Source organism: Argopecten irradians, chromosome 11 (assembly GCF_041381155.1).
Source record: "Argopecten irradians isolate NY chromosome 11, Ai_NY, whole genome shotgun sequence".
Classification (NCBI taxonomy): domain Eukaryota; kingdom Metazoa; phylum Mollusca; class Bivalvia; order Pectinida; family Pectinidae; genus Argopecten; species Argopecten irradians.
Window position 1 is genome coordinate 26112052 of NC_091144.1, and position 16936 is coordinate 26128987.

At 35.1% G+C, this 16936-nt stretch overlaps 1 protein-coding gene across 1 annotated transcript in view; it reads right to left on the reverse strand.

Annotated features, from left to right (window-relative positions):
• Positions 1 to 3123: 3123 nt before the first annotated feature.
• The window catches only part of LOC138335130 (tudor domain-containing protein 6-like), a 39269-nt gene continuing 25456 nt past the window's right edge, over positions 3124 to 16936 (reverse strand). The window contains 13 exon segments of the mRNA XM_069284068.1: positions 3124 to 3220; positions 3223 to 3312; positions 4824 to 4994; positions 5528 to 5638; positions 6046 to 7400; positions 7710 to 7907; positions 8340 to 8463; positions 8943 to 9123; positions 9422 to 9640; positions 13054 to 13158; positions 13656 to 13698; positions 14257 to 14344; positions 15994 to 16168. Of these exon segments, the coding sequence (XP_069140169.1) occupies positions 3177 to 3220; positions 3223 to 3312; positions 4824 to 4994; positions 5528 to 5638; positions 6046 to 7400; positions 7710 to 7907; positions 8340 to 8463; positions 8943 to 9123; positions 9422 to 9640; positions 13054 to 13158; positions 13656 to 13698; positions 14257 to 14344; positions 15994 to 16168 (2904 nt within the window). The 3' untranslated portion in view covers positions 3124 to 3176.

The following is a 16936-nucleotide window of genomic DNA, read 5'->3' on the forward strand; positions in this document are numbered from 1 at the left end:
ATCCGGTATTACGATCACCGCAAGCTATTACACTAAGTTGACAATAATAAAACAGATGGTGTTGCCTAATAATCTAACATTGCAGGAAGTTTTACGAAAATCCATCAACATTTTATTATATAACAGTTATCTGGAAACCAAATTTAGAAAAACAGTTTATTTTTAGTAACAGTGCAGACCTCTGTAGTTGACCATTTGACCCAAATTTAATCCAAAGTTGTAATAAGCTACCATTTTATGAAGCATCAACACAATCCATTCAAGTTATTGTCTGGAAACCAATATCCTGACATAAGATGTACAAACCAATATCCACACAGACAGACGGAGACTAATACTATAGTTCCATCAGCAGGAGACTTGTAATTTGAAAGCTACTAACCACGAAAGAATGTACCCAGAAATATTTCATGTTATACAGTGTGCGAAACAACTGGTTCTACCTTTTGTAAATGCAATCGTTTCAAGAATAATTGCTGATAAGACTTGCAGATTTTGATGCAGAAGACTACCTGCAGGTTAACGATTACTTTATTAACAAACAGTCCAACCAGTTGACCATATACAAACGAAAATGTCCCAAGACTCCATAATGAAAGTTGTCTAGCAGAAAAACATGTTTATAGCAAACACATATACAACCAATTCTAGATTATAATGTACCGTATTTTCCGGAGTACAAGTCGTGACTTTTTTCCCTGAAAATCGGGAGTACAACCTTTATACACCAGTGCTTTTAATTCCTTGTCAAGATTCCTGTTAGATGGTTGTAATATATGTATAACAAATTACATATACAAGAAAGTGATTTTTTGTTATAACCATGTTTTACTGTAATTGGACTTCCTTCCAATTGTATGGTAGCTAATCTAGACCTAAGTCTTGAGATTCACATCAAGAGTCCTGAGGTGGGGTAAATATTTTACTACAATAGCACTTAAACAATTTCTATTGTTTTATGTACCTTTTGTAAATACAACATGTGTGTTTTTATTTGCACTGACAATGACCTCAACAGTTGCCATTTTCCCAGGTTACTGTTATGTCATAATCAATGAACTTAACTCCTGAACTTTGCCTATTAATAGCCATCAGGAAATCCAGTAACAGATTAATATTCATCGATACACTCAACTTAATGAGGCTTATAAACCAAGCATGTAAAATGACCTAGCCAAAAAAAGTCAGGTAAACTTGTGCTTGCGTCATTAGGGCACACCCTACTCCATTAGGTTTCCTGATAAGGAACTCAATAATATCTTGAAGGCTTACCATCGCAAAAGTTAATTGATTTCTTACAGTTTGTTGACTGCAATCCATTGTATTATCCATATGCAGTTCACGGAACTTTCTTTAACTCACTAGTCCACAGAAGCTTCTATGACTCACTAAGAAGTCAACAGAAATTTTGACGAAACTTTCACGATCCACTAAAAAATCCTCGGACAAGTCGACGAAACCTTCCATGATTCACTAAAAAGTCCACAGAAAAGTTGACGGAACCTTCCACAATTCACTAACAAGTCCACAGAAAAAGCCAACAAAACTTTCCTCTTCTGTAATAAACGAAGATTACTTTCATTTATTTATATATATATAATTTTTAATTAATACTATTTAGGTTTTTACCTAAAAACATTGCTGATTCTATCGACTTTTATCAATTACATTAATTGGTTATGGATCCTCATTATATATTACTTCAAACATATGAATTGTTCTTGTTTCTAAAGATTCTTTACAATGGAATTAAGCATAACATAAGTTTAAGTACAAATATTACAAACAATTTTAGTTTTGTGAGATGCAAACTTTTGCATAATTTTGCGAGGGCACAAGCACAAATTCAATTGTTCTGCAAATAATTGTAAAGAAGGTAAAATTAATGCACTATTAACCCTTGATGGCAAATTTAAGTACATGTATTGGTGAACATGGACTCAAAATATTGTCTATATATACGAAAATAAGTGGTTTACTGTTGTACTAAAAATAAAACTTTATTTCACGAGGTATACATATTTAGTAAAGTACATATGGCCTTCACAACAATACCAAGAAAACAAATTTATAGTATATTCATTTTGACAGAAATAAACGTTAAATATTGTCATTTTTCACCGAATACACTTTCATAAAAACACAGAAATTCTTTATAAACATTATTTTTTCCCCATTAATATCAAACATACCTTGTACATCTTAAAGTGCACATATACATAACAATAATTTATCAATCATTTACAAAAATATAACAGGATAGTGCATCAACTAGGATGACGGTAGCCAATATGGTGTTGATAATATATAAATACTACAACTCAGCCTAAGTTGGTCCCTTCATTAAGATGTAACAGATGTGATAAAATACTTACTTCTAAGTCTTTTTACTTTTCACCTTGGACAGTTGTGCTTGAAGAGCTGCAATTTGTTCCGCAATTCTAGCTGCCTCATCATCTTCTTCTGAAAGCAAGTCATAAAATGATAAACATAATCTTGAAGCTCCAATAAATCCTAAACAAGAAATAAGTTCATGATGATGAATATTCGCTTAAGACCTATTTTTGTCCTAAGTCAGGTTTTGTTGTGGAGAAAAACATTAGTTCCGAAAGAGAAAAAAAATGCTGAGACCTATGATCTGCCTTGACAATACTGTAAACCAATTTCTATCGCGGCTACTAGATTATGTGATTTTCATTTCAAAACATTTTCGTAGACATGAATTTTCGTAGATTTAATATTAAATGGATGTACATTTGAATGTATTTGCGAAAGAATCGTGTAAGATTTCAATTTGCGGAGATCAACTCTCAGAAATTTACCTTCAAACTCACAAAAACAAATCGCAGGCAAAAGAAAGTTAGTTTATACGGAATCTCCAAATTAGTGACCACAACATGGGTGACTAGTGTTAGAATGGAGACATCTAACTCAATGATCCATCAAACTATCAGATACTGACTGTTGGTTGGTGGTTTTTCTCTGTGTACTCCGGCTTTCCTCACCAACAAACCTGGCAAGTTCTTGCGCGACCCTGGCTCTCAATAGGACATTAAACTAACAAAACCATACACTGAAATAAACTGCTCCATTACTAAATAAAGCAGAACTTCTCACCTTCATTTTCTGCAGGTCTCGTCGCAAGACCACTTTCCACTAAGAAGTCGGAGATTCGGTTACCACCAGCACTCAGTTCTACCATATACACATCCCCAACCTTCTCTATAATGTCTAATGTCAACTTCTCATTGCAGAATTCATTCAGTTTAACTATAACTTCTTGTGACCATGCTTCACCTACTGGCTTCAACCCTGGCAAAACAAAAACATAGAACTTTACAGAAGGTTGATATCTATTCTCTTTTTTCAAATTTTCTCTACTATAACGACTCTACTATCTGAATCAGTTTGTAATTTTTATACTTCTGCACAACAACTTAAAGTGAAAAGTCGGGCAAAGGAAAGCTAAAGTTGGTAAAACTGATGTTATTTTATATCCAGTACAATTTCTTATGAAATAAAAGAAATAAAAAAATTTTGTATTTTTTATTTTCAGCAAAATTGCTCTGTATGCGAAGACGTTAAAGGGACATGAACCTAAATAAACCATGTAAATTTGAGTAAAATTTAAGACATGTCAGATACCTTACTGAAAAATATACATCATTTATTGGGCAAATGTTTCAAATAAAATAGTTATAATGGAAATTCCATCTTTCTGTATTTTGAATCAGCCCGGTTTAATTTTGTAGACTGCAGTGTGATGAAAACAGTAGTATTGAACTTAAGTGACCTCCCACAATGCACTGCACAAATTAAATGAACGTAAACAAACTGGTGGGTCGAAAACGTGGGTGAAGCGAACACAAATGAATTCCGATAGACACTAGATTACGACAAGAGTCAGTAACGTGCGCAATTGGGAAAGTAGGTAAATATAAATGGTTCGATGAAATGCAAGAGACGGGAGCAACTTCCCACTTTATACTTGCATGATGTACATATGTGCCTCTCTTTGCGGTATCCCATCAAATGAAAAGTCTTATTTGACTTTTGACTTATCATTCAATTACGCTAAACACAAACTGTTTTATTACGAATATTAACAAATACAGCTTATAATCATATGTCAACGATCGTAAATTAGAAAATCATCTTAAAATGTGGAAAACTTGTCATGTCAGCAAGTTTGTTGTTCGTTATAACCTCGCTTTTGACCAGCTTTCGTTTTGTGTTATGACGGTTATTTTTCCCATTTTGGGGGTAGGTATTCCCCACGTTTTCCTGTCGTTTTAGATAACCAATCAATGTAAAAAAATATTCAATAAACATCTGAAAACCATATCTTAGCATACAGAAAAACTGAATTTAGATTCATGTCCCTTTAATCTATATTATAGGAATCTTAACATGTCCTCCCGGCTGGTTATGTCTGTGTTGGCATTTCCATGCAGCATCACTTTCATAGAGTTATTTTTTAGAAATGTTCTAAATCTATATAGGAGCTTTTCCATAATTTCAAAACTGGACAATGTATGGAGATCTGGACCATCTTCTAGGTATGTAAGGACTTTTGGAAGGCAAATGAACACATTTTCTTTGCCCGATTATTCACATTGCGTCAACAAGTTTAGACTCACTTAAAAGTCATTCGCCCCTGAAATTTTACAACGGACTGGTCTATTCTTTGAATAAGAAGAGTCTTAGTGTGTCTCGATTATCATAAACAATGGTTTTGGATCGCCATCTGGTGCTAATGGGCGACATCATTAGATTTCGAAATATTTATGATGTGTTGAGAAAGGAAGCTCAGATATACTGACCTTGTAATGCACATTTGAATGCTGTGACATTGAGCTCTGTATACTCGGGTTGGATTGGTCGAATATTCTCCCTCGATACCACCTCAGTATTTCCAAAGTCAACAAAATGGACCAGCAATGTATTGTCAGGGAAAATCTGTTCTACAGAAGCTCTATACCATGACTTGTCAGCTGCAAAAGGATCATAAAACTCTATACAAACATAGGCCAGAGAAAAACGATGGTGCGTAAAGGTACCAAGGATGTAGAGGGAATAATGGATAAAACTATTTTTGATATCTTATAGACGCTTAAATTCAAATTGTTCACGATTTTTACTAATAACGAGAAAATTAATTTCTAGACATTTCAAAATTCATCCAATTGTCTATTTTTACTCATACATTTCTCAATATTTTGGGAATCAATTTTTTTTCTTGGGTTTTATCAAAACAAGAGGCCAAGAGGGCCTGTATCGTTCACCTGGTTTGTAATGTCAAGTAATGTTCTGAATACAGGTTTATTGTTCTTTCCTGAATAAATTGAATTTTACCTCTACTTCCCCTAATGGACATCACCCCTCCTGCACCCCACCCCCCTATGACTAAAGGTCATATTGTTTCAAAATTTATGTTGTCAAGGTTTTGATTTTGATCACAAGCTGAAGGAAAGAAAAATAACATGTACATAAGCCTTTAGTTCTTTAGTTTTGAAACATTACTAACTGAATTGAGCACAACAGAGGTCGCCAACTTGAGGGTTGAACGAAGGGTTGATGTTCTCCATCTCACAGTGTAGCATAATGTTCTGCAGCAGCAGCGTCAGGGCCTGGATATCTAAACAACAGACAATGTGTGATTACCACATTTATTTCATTTTTTCACCATCAAAGCATACAAAAATTATATCCGTAACAAAACATTGGATATAATTTTACAGGAAGAAAACATTCTTCAATCAAGCTGGCTTAGTTAATATAATATCTAGTTTCTGTGTGATTGGTTTTGCATTGATACCTGATCATCAACAGACCCCATTACTGTAAACCAACTGCAACTTACTTTCAAGTTTATGAAATTTCAGCAGCTTCAGCTGCCTCATTTCAAAACAAGTTCATGAAGATATTAAAATCTGAAGATTTAAACATTTTATGGATATAGTGTAGATATTGATTTGCAAAGCAAAAGGCTTTAACAATACTAAAGTAGAAAAGACAAAAGCATACTTTTATTGTAATACTTACTTTCTTCTGCAGTTATCTGGCAGTAGAATTCCGCAGGATTTACAACATAAGAAATGACAATTTCAAATTGCTTCTCCTTTGGGGCAAATTTTTTGATCTCAGACAGTTTAAAGTTGCCCTTGTGCTGCTCCTCTGGATGTGGGGAAAGTTGGTGTGTGGGTTTGGCTTCTTTGATCTGCCTGGGAGAGGCATCGTTAACCTGCCCGGAAGAGGCATTATTTACCTGCTTGGGTGTGGCATCGTTCACCTGCCCTGGGGAGGCATTGTTTACCTGCCTAGGAGCAGGGTCATTCACTTGTGCGACATTTGTTACCTGAAACCTTTCATTGACGTCTACTCCATTTGCTGTTGTGAGAAGTATAGAATATACACCATTGTCGCAGCGCTTCGCCTCAACCTGCACCTTACACTCTCCAACCAATTGAGCAAAGGCCTGAAGGGTTTCATGTGACTGCCCCTCATTTGTGACACCATGAAGCTTACAATGGATACTCTGACAAGGCAGCGACGTAAACTGTGCCGTCATCTTTCTGATACTGTCTGTACTGACCTCGTCACAGTTACCATAATCCACAAACTGTGTATTAAACTGGCCGTCCTCTAGCACCTCTAGAACCTTGGCCCTGTACCAATCACCATAGTACTTGGCACAGATCAGCTCGCCCTGAACTGGAGTGTATGGACTAGCAGAATCACAGTAGGCTAAAATACTTTGCTGTAACTCTGTTCGCTTTGTATGTGATTTCACAAGTTGAATGTAAAAGGATTCAAAGTCCACAATGAATGATATTACTGCTTCTTCAATTGTGATAGGAAGATCTTCAGAGGAAATATCAGAAGCCATAAAGGGCACTGTGTTTTGTCCTGGAGAAGTGTCTACTTTTGGGATGGCACCCTGATCGGTCTTTGTGGGAATATTAGTCTCCTCTACAGTGGGTACTGCAGAAACAGTGGCTTCAGCTGCCTCAGGCTGTAGGTCCACTAACGCCAGTTGTATGACTTCGCTCACAGACATCTTCTCTTCTCCAGCCTTTAGATCAATCATAGCTACGTTATCTACCATACATTTGAATTCTGCTTCCTGTGGGTTTGCTGCCAAATCACTGAAAACTTGCAGGATTTCTGGTGGCCAAACCTCAGGCACTGTCACTCCATGTAGACAGCACTGAACAGATTGAGCAGGAAGCGAATCACAGGTTTCGATGGCAGCAGCCAACTGAGAAAATTCCTTCACTTCTCTGTTACCAAAGTCGATAAAATAAACTTCGGCTTCGTTTTCTGTCAGACGGATGACCTCTCCTCTATACCAACCTCCCTCATAAAGTCCGAGCACCAGCTCACCAACCTTTTCAGGCCTGTAAATATTGTTACAAGGACATTTCACAAGGATCAATATTGACTCATCAAATTTTGAATGTATTTTCTAACAATAATTAGGTACTGACAATTAAGAAATATATGATCTAAAACATTACCGTGTACATTGATCTTTTTGTGTATGGATATTTTTGCTATCCTTGCTTTCAAACATTTCACAGTGTGATAATGTTGCAGTGCAAATATGATCAAACTATTCACATGCACTTGATGTCTCCATGCGTAATTATGGACAAAGATTAAATGAAAGTGATTTTTTAAATCCAATATTTCCATAATAGACCTACCTGTAACCAGTGGTAACAGTCTCCATGGTTTGATTGAGTTCTAAGCTGAAGGCTGCAAATGGTCGGATGAACTCATCCAGGTTCAGTTGTATCACAAATTTGGCGGGTGAGGTTACATCTGTCATCATCACAGGGACTATGTCATTAGGAGACAGTTTATCGGCTACACTTCCAAGTGACTTCGCCATCACAGAGATTCTGTAAGCATGCAAATATGTGTATAATATTTCAGTTGCTGTATTTGACCCCCTAAGTGCCAGGGCAGTTTAAGATATTGAGTGGTGCTTAACAAGACCTAATTGAAACTTAACATTTACAAATAACCATAAAAGGAATTGCCATTTTCAGTCTACATTTGATTAAGATTTAAATTCAATGAAAGTTATCTTGGGCCTTGAACAAGGGAAAGTGTACTTAAAGGAACTGAAGCACTGATTGGGTCGAACAAAGTACAAGATAATTTTCATACAAACATAATTATGTCATTTAATTAAACAGAAAACAAAGATATTGCAAGAAAACATTAAAGTAGTTGTTATATAATATTTTTTTTTGAATATTCATACATTACATTTCAAAACATTCCAACATTTGAAAGTGTTTTTTTTTATATAAACATGTGCGTCCTACCGTTTAATCCCAGACTTTGGCACTTCCTTTTCTTGGTTTTTGGGAACAGCCACACTTTCTGATGCAGTTGCCCCAATTCTTCTAACAACCCCTGCCTCTATCAATTTTTCAGAAATATCAGTGCCTGAAATAGAAAAAGACTGCCATTACATTTGTGCACTGTTTATTTATATCAAATGTGTTATTCAACTTTGGACACTGTCTAGTCTTTTCACATCCCATAATTTTGCTTTCGCTCAAGTCCAATCTAGTGTTTGTGATGTCATACTGTCCCACCAAAATACAGAGGAGTATAGTCTGCAATTTTGTTGGTCATCGGCATGATCGCGAAATTTTGATTAAGAAATACAAGAATTGGTTGAATTATATATACCCTTGAAGCAAAATTGCAAAATTTTGATTCACAAAAATTTAATTTTCAGAGTTATTAGTCCAAATCGTGAAAATTTTCAACAAGGATAACCAGCTACTATTTCAAAACTCCTGTATATACCCAGTGTATTGATCATTTTAATGTGTATAAATCATACCGTCAATGTCTGCTAGTCTTGACGGTGGTAGAGTGTATTGACCTCTGACCTTTTAAATGTGTATAAATCATACCGTCCATGTCTGTTAGTCTAACAGTGGTAGTAGAAGCTGAACGCTCCACGGCCTCAGCCATGTACTTGTTCTGTGATTCTGCAGTGGGTTGAACCAGTTCTCTCAGTGTGGCTTTAGCATTGTCACTCCATGATTGTTCTCCGGCCAAGGGGGCTATACCATCCAACACCAAGTGTACTCCCTGACAATGAGAAATGATACAGTCAGATTATCAACAGGCACCACAATATCCCCGTATTGACAAATAGCAATTACATAAGGTCATCACTTCGTCTCAGGAAAAATTAAAACTGTGTGAAAGTCCATGACAGAATCGAGTTACTTGAGTACTGATACACTTGAGACAATCAAACCATCCATAATTTGTAAGTTGATACTAAAAGTTTTAGAATAACAAAATATCTCGAAGTGAAACTAAATTTCTGAATTCATTAAGTAACCAATGAAATGGAAGTCCACATGTTTCAATTTTGACATACAGTCACAGGCTCAGTCTTTAAGAAGTCCACCAGTTCTTGCATCTGTGATAGCGAGACACTCTCCTGGTTGCCAAACTCCAAGTATGTGACAAGAATTGTTCCGTCCTCCTTCACACGATCAGCACGTGCACGGTACCAGCCCACATCTTTGGCACTGTATGCTGCATACATCTCTCCAGGTTTGACATCCGTTACTGGTTTCAGTAGTTGTCGACAAACCTTAAGAGGTTCAAATTCAGACAAATCACCAGACATGATTACCAACAATGCTGATAGTTCAAATGAAACCATAATGTTAGCTATACACCAGGTCACTTTCTGTAGTGACAAAAAGAGAAAACAAACTAGCTAGCAACCAATGACAAGGAAACTAAAAAGCTAGCAACCAATGACAAGGAAACTCAAAAGCTAGCAACCAATGACAAGGAAACTCAAAAGCTAGCAACCAATGACAACAAAACTCAAAAGCTAGCAACCAATGACAACAAAACTCAAAAGCTAGCAACCAATGACAAGGAAACTCAAAAGCTAGCAACCAATGACAAGGAAACTCAATAGCTAGCAACCAATGACAAGGAAACTCAAAAGCTAGCAACCAATGACAAGAAAACTCAAAAGCTAGCAACCAATGACAAGAAAACTCAAAAGCTAGAAACCAATGACAAGAAAACTCAAAAGCTAGAAACCAATGACAAGGAAACTCAAAAGCTAGCAACCAATGACAAGAAAACTCAAAAGCTAGAAACCAATGACAAGGAAAATCAATTGCTAGCAAATAATAACAAGAGGCCCATGGGCCTTAACGGTCACCTGATATTTTATACAAATTAGTTATGTCATTTACGAGCTAACTGATGTCTTTATTCATAAAATAGGAACATAGATCTTAATGGTTTCCATACAAATTTTAATTAAGCTTCATGCATAATAAGTAACATAATCGTGTTTACAAGGTTCAATAATTATTATTGCAAGGGGCAATAACTCCTTAATTAAATTAGAGTCGAATCAAGCTGATTTTAAAACTTATCCAAGATCTTTCCAATGTTAGTTTACATACAAAGTTTAATTAAGCTCATTTCATACTCACACAAGTTAACGTGTTCACAAGATTCAATAATAGTTATTAGTGCAAAGGGCAATAACTCCTTAAATAACTGTCGAATCACGCTGATCAAGGCAAAATCAGGGCAATAACTCCTTAAATAACTGTCGAATCACTTGTCCAAGATCTTTCCAATATTAGTTTACAAACGAAGTTTCAGTAAGCTGGGTGCATACTAACTAACAGGGTTCAATAATTAGTATTGCAAAGGATAATATCGCCGTAATTAAGTTGGAGTTGAATCACGCTGATTTTCGAACTTTTCAATATTAGGCTACATACAAAATTTCATTAAGCTCGGTCTACATTTACTAAAGTTATCGTGTTCATAAGGTCCAAAATTAATTATTTGTGTAAATGGCAATAACTCTGTATACGTAAATTACGGTCGGATCACATTGATTTTCTAACTCATCCAAAATCTTTCCAATATTAGTCTACATATTTCAGTAAGCTCAGTTTATATTACTCAAGTTATTGTGTTAACAGGGTCCAAATATAATTATTCGTGTAAAGGGCAATAACTCTGTTAATTACAGTGGAATCACGCTGATTTTTGAACTCATCAAAGATCTTTCCAATATTAGTCTACATAAAAAGTTTCAGTAAGCTCAGTTCATATTTACTCAAGTTATTGTGTTAACAGGGTCCAAAAATAATTATTCGTGTAAAGGGCAATAACTCTGTTAATTACAGTGGAATCACGCTGATTTTTGAACTCATCAAAGATCTTTCCAATATTAGTCTACATACAAAATTTCAGTAAGCTCAGTTCATATTTACTCAAGTTATTGTGTTAACAGGGTCCAAAAATAATTATTCGTGTAAAGGGCAATAACTCTGTAAAGTACTTTCAAATCGCGCTGTTTTCGAACTCATCCAAGATCTTTCCAATATAAGTCTACAAACAAAGTTTCATTAAGCACATTTCATAATTTCTCAAGTTATCATGTTCACAAGGTCAAATAATAATTATTAGTACAAAGGGCAATAACTCTGCAGATCTTTCCAATGTTAGTCTAGATAAAAAATTTCATCAAGCTTGGTTTATATTTACTCCAGTTATCTTGTTCACAAAGTCTAATTATATTTATTAGTGCAAAGGGTAATAACTTCTAAAACTACTGTTGAATTGCACTGATTTTCGAACTCATTGGAGATCTTTCCAATGTTAGTCTACATGAAAAGTTTCATCAAGCTCGGTTTTATGTTAACTCCAATTCTGTTCACAAGGTCCAATAATATTTATTAGGGCAAAGGGCAATAACTCCGTTAATTACTTTTGCATTGCGCGGATTTTCAAACTCAACTGAGATCTTTACAATGTTAGTATACATACAAAGTTTCATCAGGCTCGGTTTCTCTTTAGTCCAGTTATGGCGTTCACAAGGAAATGTTAACGAACATGGCATGACGGACAAGGCATGATGGCGGACAAAAGACTATTGCAATAGGTCACCATGACCTATGGTCAGGTGACGTTACAAGGAAACTCAAAAGTGCAGCAAACAATGACAAGGAAACTCAAAAGCTAGCAAAGAAAACAAAACTCATTAGCAAGCAAACAATGAAGATCAAACTAGTAAACAAGAAGAAAAACAAGAGGCCAAGGGCCTTAACGGTCACCTGATATTTGATACAAATTAGTTATGTAATTAACTAGCAAACTGATGTCTTTTGTTCACGAAATAGGGACAAAGATCTAATATGTCTGCATACAAAGTTTCATTGAGTTTGGTGCATATTTACTCATATTACTGTGTTCATGAGTTGAATTAAGCTTATTTTCAAACTTGTTTGAGATATTTCCAATGTTAGTCTATATGCAAGGTTTCATTAAGCTCGGATCATATTTACTAAGTTATCATGTTCACAAGATTCAATAATTATAATTGCAAAGAGCAATAACTCCGTAAGTTGCAATTTAATCCAGCTGATTTTCAAACCCTTGTGATACCTTTCCAATGTTAGTCTACATGCAAAGCTCGGTGAATATTTACTCAAATTATCAAGTGCACAAGGAAATGTTATGGGACGTCGCAGTGCGACGGACAACATATGACGCACGACGACGGACAAAAGACTATCGCAATAGTCTAAACTAAAAAACAATAGCAAGGAAATAATGAAGACAAAACCATATTACAGTTATTTTTTGGACATTGCTACAAATAACATTGAAAATTTTGATATCATTTTTTTTTCATTTACAAGAAACAATACCCATCATTTGAACAATTATTGTTGTTTAATCGCGTATATATGTGTCTAATTAACACAAAAGTACATACACAATCAGTACTTAATTCCATGTAACTAGGGTATAGTGCCATGGCTTTTGTCGGGATGCAATTGATTATTTTCATACTTTTTAAAACAAGAAGCTTAAATTTTTCAATAGCATAAAGTTATATTTGTAACTGAAGAAAAATACTGATAAAGTAACTGTCTATCAATCTAAATATATTCTAGCAATGAAATATATTAAAAGCTCACTCATAAAAGTCGAAACCTTGTATAAACTCACCACTTTATTAAGGGATTCTGTAATTTGCATTCCTTGTTGAATTTTTTTCTCAACTCCCTCCTGTACCCAGATTTCACCAGGACTTACCACCTCCATTGGCAATACCTACAAGTATGAATTGTAAATCATGATATAAAAATAACACTTTTTGCTCCACAAGTAGATATGTCACCCGTGTACTATTCATAGTAACAGTGACCTTGACATTGATATTCAGACCAAGAAACATAATCGAAAGTATTAAAAGCACTTTTGGTAAGATAACTCAAGTTACCACATTAAAAATAACATGATGTTTGATTTATTCTCAGGGCATTGTATCAAGTTTCAAATAAATCATTCAACCTCTTAATCTAATTATTGAAAGGAAATGGCCACAAATATTTAATCAAAGGACTATAACTCTTAAAATATAGATTGGCAAACTTAATTTACTTGGGTAATCCAAATTAGCATGTAATAACCATGATGCCGACTGGAGAGAAAAAAAAATTTAACATTTGAGGCAGTTATTCCACGGCAGTTAAGCACACACAACCAAACCAATAACAGGGCATAAAAATAGCAAATCTTATTGTTGTAGCATATTTTGTTGCACTTACCAGTACTTTTTCATTTAATGGAAGTGTACTGTAAGGGACTGGACTGAAAGAAAAGGGGACAAATATCATAGTGTGATACTACAGTATACATTGTCAAAACCGGTCCTTGTATAATCTAGGTCTGTGTATTCTGGCATTTTCATTCTTAATTTATGGTAAATAAAACATGTATAATCCAGAAACCTGGCATCAGGCTAAGGAAACAGACTCCAAAACTGTTCTAATTTTAAACTTAGTCAATGAAAGATGACGTTACAAAAAGTTTATGATTGGCTACAACAAAACTTTAGTCTAAGATTTTATTTTTGCCATGATCCTAAAGCCTGGCTATATTGATCCCAGTGTCAGTTTAGACAAGTTATACTATAATCTCTATCCATTAGCCATTTTGTATATGTATAACTAACCAAAAGAGCATCTCAGCAATTTAACATAATGTTGACGGTTTCTTCTTCAATTAGCTCTCTCATATTTTAATTTTTAAGATCATCTTACAATCGTCAGTTGAAGCAATCACATGTTCACAACTATAGTAAGAAACAATTTCATCTATTATATGACAACTTCTTTCACTTGGGAAACAATTAAACAACATTCTTACCAAGAACCAGCTTCAGCCAGTGGAGGTGCTTGTGAAGGTACTTCTAAAACTACGCCAGCTTTCACAAGTTTCTCACTGATATCTTCACCTAATAAATGCATTTCAACATACTAATGTATAGTATCAAGAATAATTAATTAACAAGAGATCCCAGAGGGATCTTGGCGCCCACCAAAGAATGATCTACGTCTGACAATGGAAAGAGGGATCTTTTCCCTGCTTTTCAAACTTTTTCAAACACACTACATATAAAATTTGAGACAGATCGCTATAGTACTTTCTAAGAAATAGTGGTAACAAACTTCAACAACGTTCAACCATCTTGTTCACCGATCAGTTACAAAATGCAATATGCACAACTAGGGCCCTAGGGAAGCCTACAAACTTTAACTATCAAAATCCAAGATGGCTGCCATGCGTCCATTTTGTTGACCGATTGGTTCCAAGACACAATATACACAACTAGGGCCCTAGAGGGACCTACATATGAAATTTGAGAAAGATCCCTTAAGTACTTTCCGAGAAAAAGCGGTAACAAACTTCAACTGTCAAAATCCAAAATGGCCGCCTGTCGACCATCTTGTTGACCGATTACTCCCAAAATGCAACATGCACAACTAGGGCCCTAGGGGAACCTACATATGAAATTTGAGAAAGATCCCTTCAGTACTTTCTGGGAAATAGCGGTAACTATCTTTAAATATCAAAATCCAAGATGGCTGCCTGTCGGCCATCTTGTTGACTGATCGGTCCCAAAATGCAATATGCACAACTAGGGTCCTAGGGGAACCTACATATGAAATTTGAGAAAGATCCCTTCAGTACTTTCTGGGAAATAGCGGTAACAATCTTTAAATATCAAAATCTAAGATGGCTGCCTGGCGGCCATCTTGTTGACCGATTGGTCCCAAAATGCAATATGCATAACTAGACCTCTAGGGGAACCTACATATATAATTTGAGAAAGATCCCTTAAGTACTCTCCGAGAAATAGGGGTAACAAACTTTAACTGTCAAAATCCAAGATGGCTGCCTGTTGAACGATTGGTCCCAAAATGCAATATGCACAACAAGGGTCCTAGGGGAACCTACATATGAAATTTGAGAAAGATCCCTTCAATACTTATTGGGAAATAGCGGTAACAAACTTTAACTATTTAATTCCCATCTTGTTGACCGATCAGTTCCAAAATGCAATATGCACAACAAGGGCCCTAGGGGAACCTACATATGAAATTTGAAAAAGATCTCTTTAGTACTTTCTGAAAAATAGCGGTAACAAGAATTGATAACGGACGGACGGACGACGGACCACGGACGAAAGGCAATTTGAATAGCCCACCATCTGATGATGGTGGGCTAAAAATATGATTTTGGGACAGCATGCATACTTTAAAATTTTTTAACAAGAGCACAAAGAGAGAGGATCAACATTAGCAACAAAAATTTAATAAACATATTAAAATATTATCAATATAATGCAAAATTGGTAACAAATCGATTAACTTGTTAAGTTACATCATTTCAAGATTAAGCAAGTACCTATTGTAGTGAGTACATTACAGATGTCATTGATTGATACATCCCCAAGGCATATCATTATATTTGGTATTCTCATTACCCATATTGTTATTGTTTTGTTTGTTTTAATTACAAAGTTATAAAATTATTTAATACCTTAACTATATCCCAAACCCTAACATGTTTCTAAAATGAAAATTTAAAACATTGCCTTACCGTTTTGATCCAGCACAGACACTGTGTAACAGTCTTCGAGTTTGGAAAGCACCTTGATAATGTACAATCTCTCAGATTGCGAAGATGGTGGCAAAAGTGACTTGAGTAATTCTGCTGCTTCTCTCCAACTTTCGGGCGTCTTTGGTTTCACACCACTCAGGCTGCATTTCATTACCTACAAAATATATATCTACAAATTAATTTGTCTTTAAAGACATTTTTTCCATATATCTGTATTATTTTCTTCCTTGGACACAATCTAATACAACTTTATCTTCATAAGAGGGATAAACAAATTTTAAAGAATGGATTTTTTTTTTATTTTGAGCAACTGATCTTCATGAAATTCAGTGTTGTATAAATATGGTAAAAAGATGCTAAAGAAATATTCATTTCGACCATGTATATCTTTTTTATGGCAGAGGAACAAGATTTATCAAACAGACGTAACCATCATAAACAAAATGGCAGTTTGTTAACATTTTCTGCTTCGCTTCGAATTGCAATATGTTCGATCAAAATCTAGATGCAGGTTTTAAATAATTTATAAAATGATTTCTAAGTAAGTTCAAATAATTGCACTAACCTTAGCATGTTTAAATTAAACAAATTAATACACAACAATCAGAAATTTTGTTCATCACTTTCTCAAAATGTCCAATGGCAAGGACGATGCCATTAACTACTTCCATGATGGAATCAAGAAAGAAGACAAAGTATGAAAAGAGTGAATAAGACCATTACCTTGGTGCCCCAATAGCAATTTCAACACATTTTGACTATTGTTTAAAGAGCTATATATAGACCTTTTGTCTTTACACATATATATGCACAGACCATCAACAAAACAAGCAGTACAAAGCTGTGAGATTTAGCCTGGATTATCATTTACAGAACTAAAACTATTGCTAGACTTTGGCCCATTAACTAAAATACTTAAATG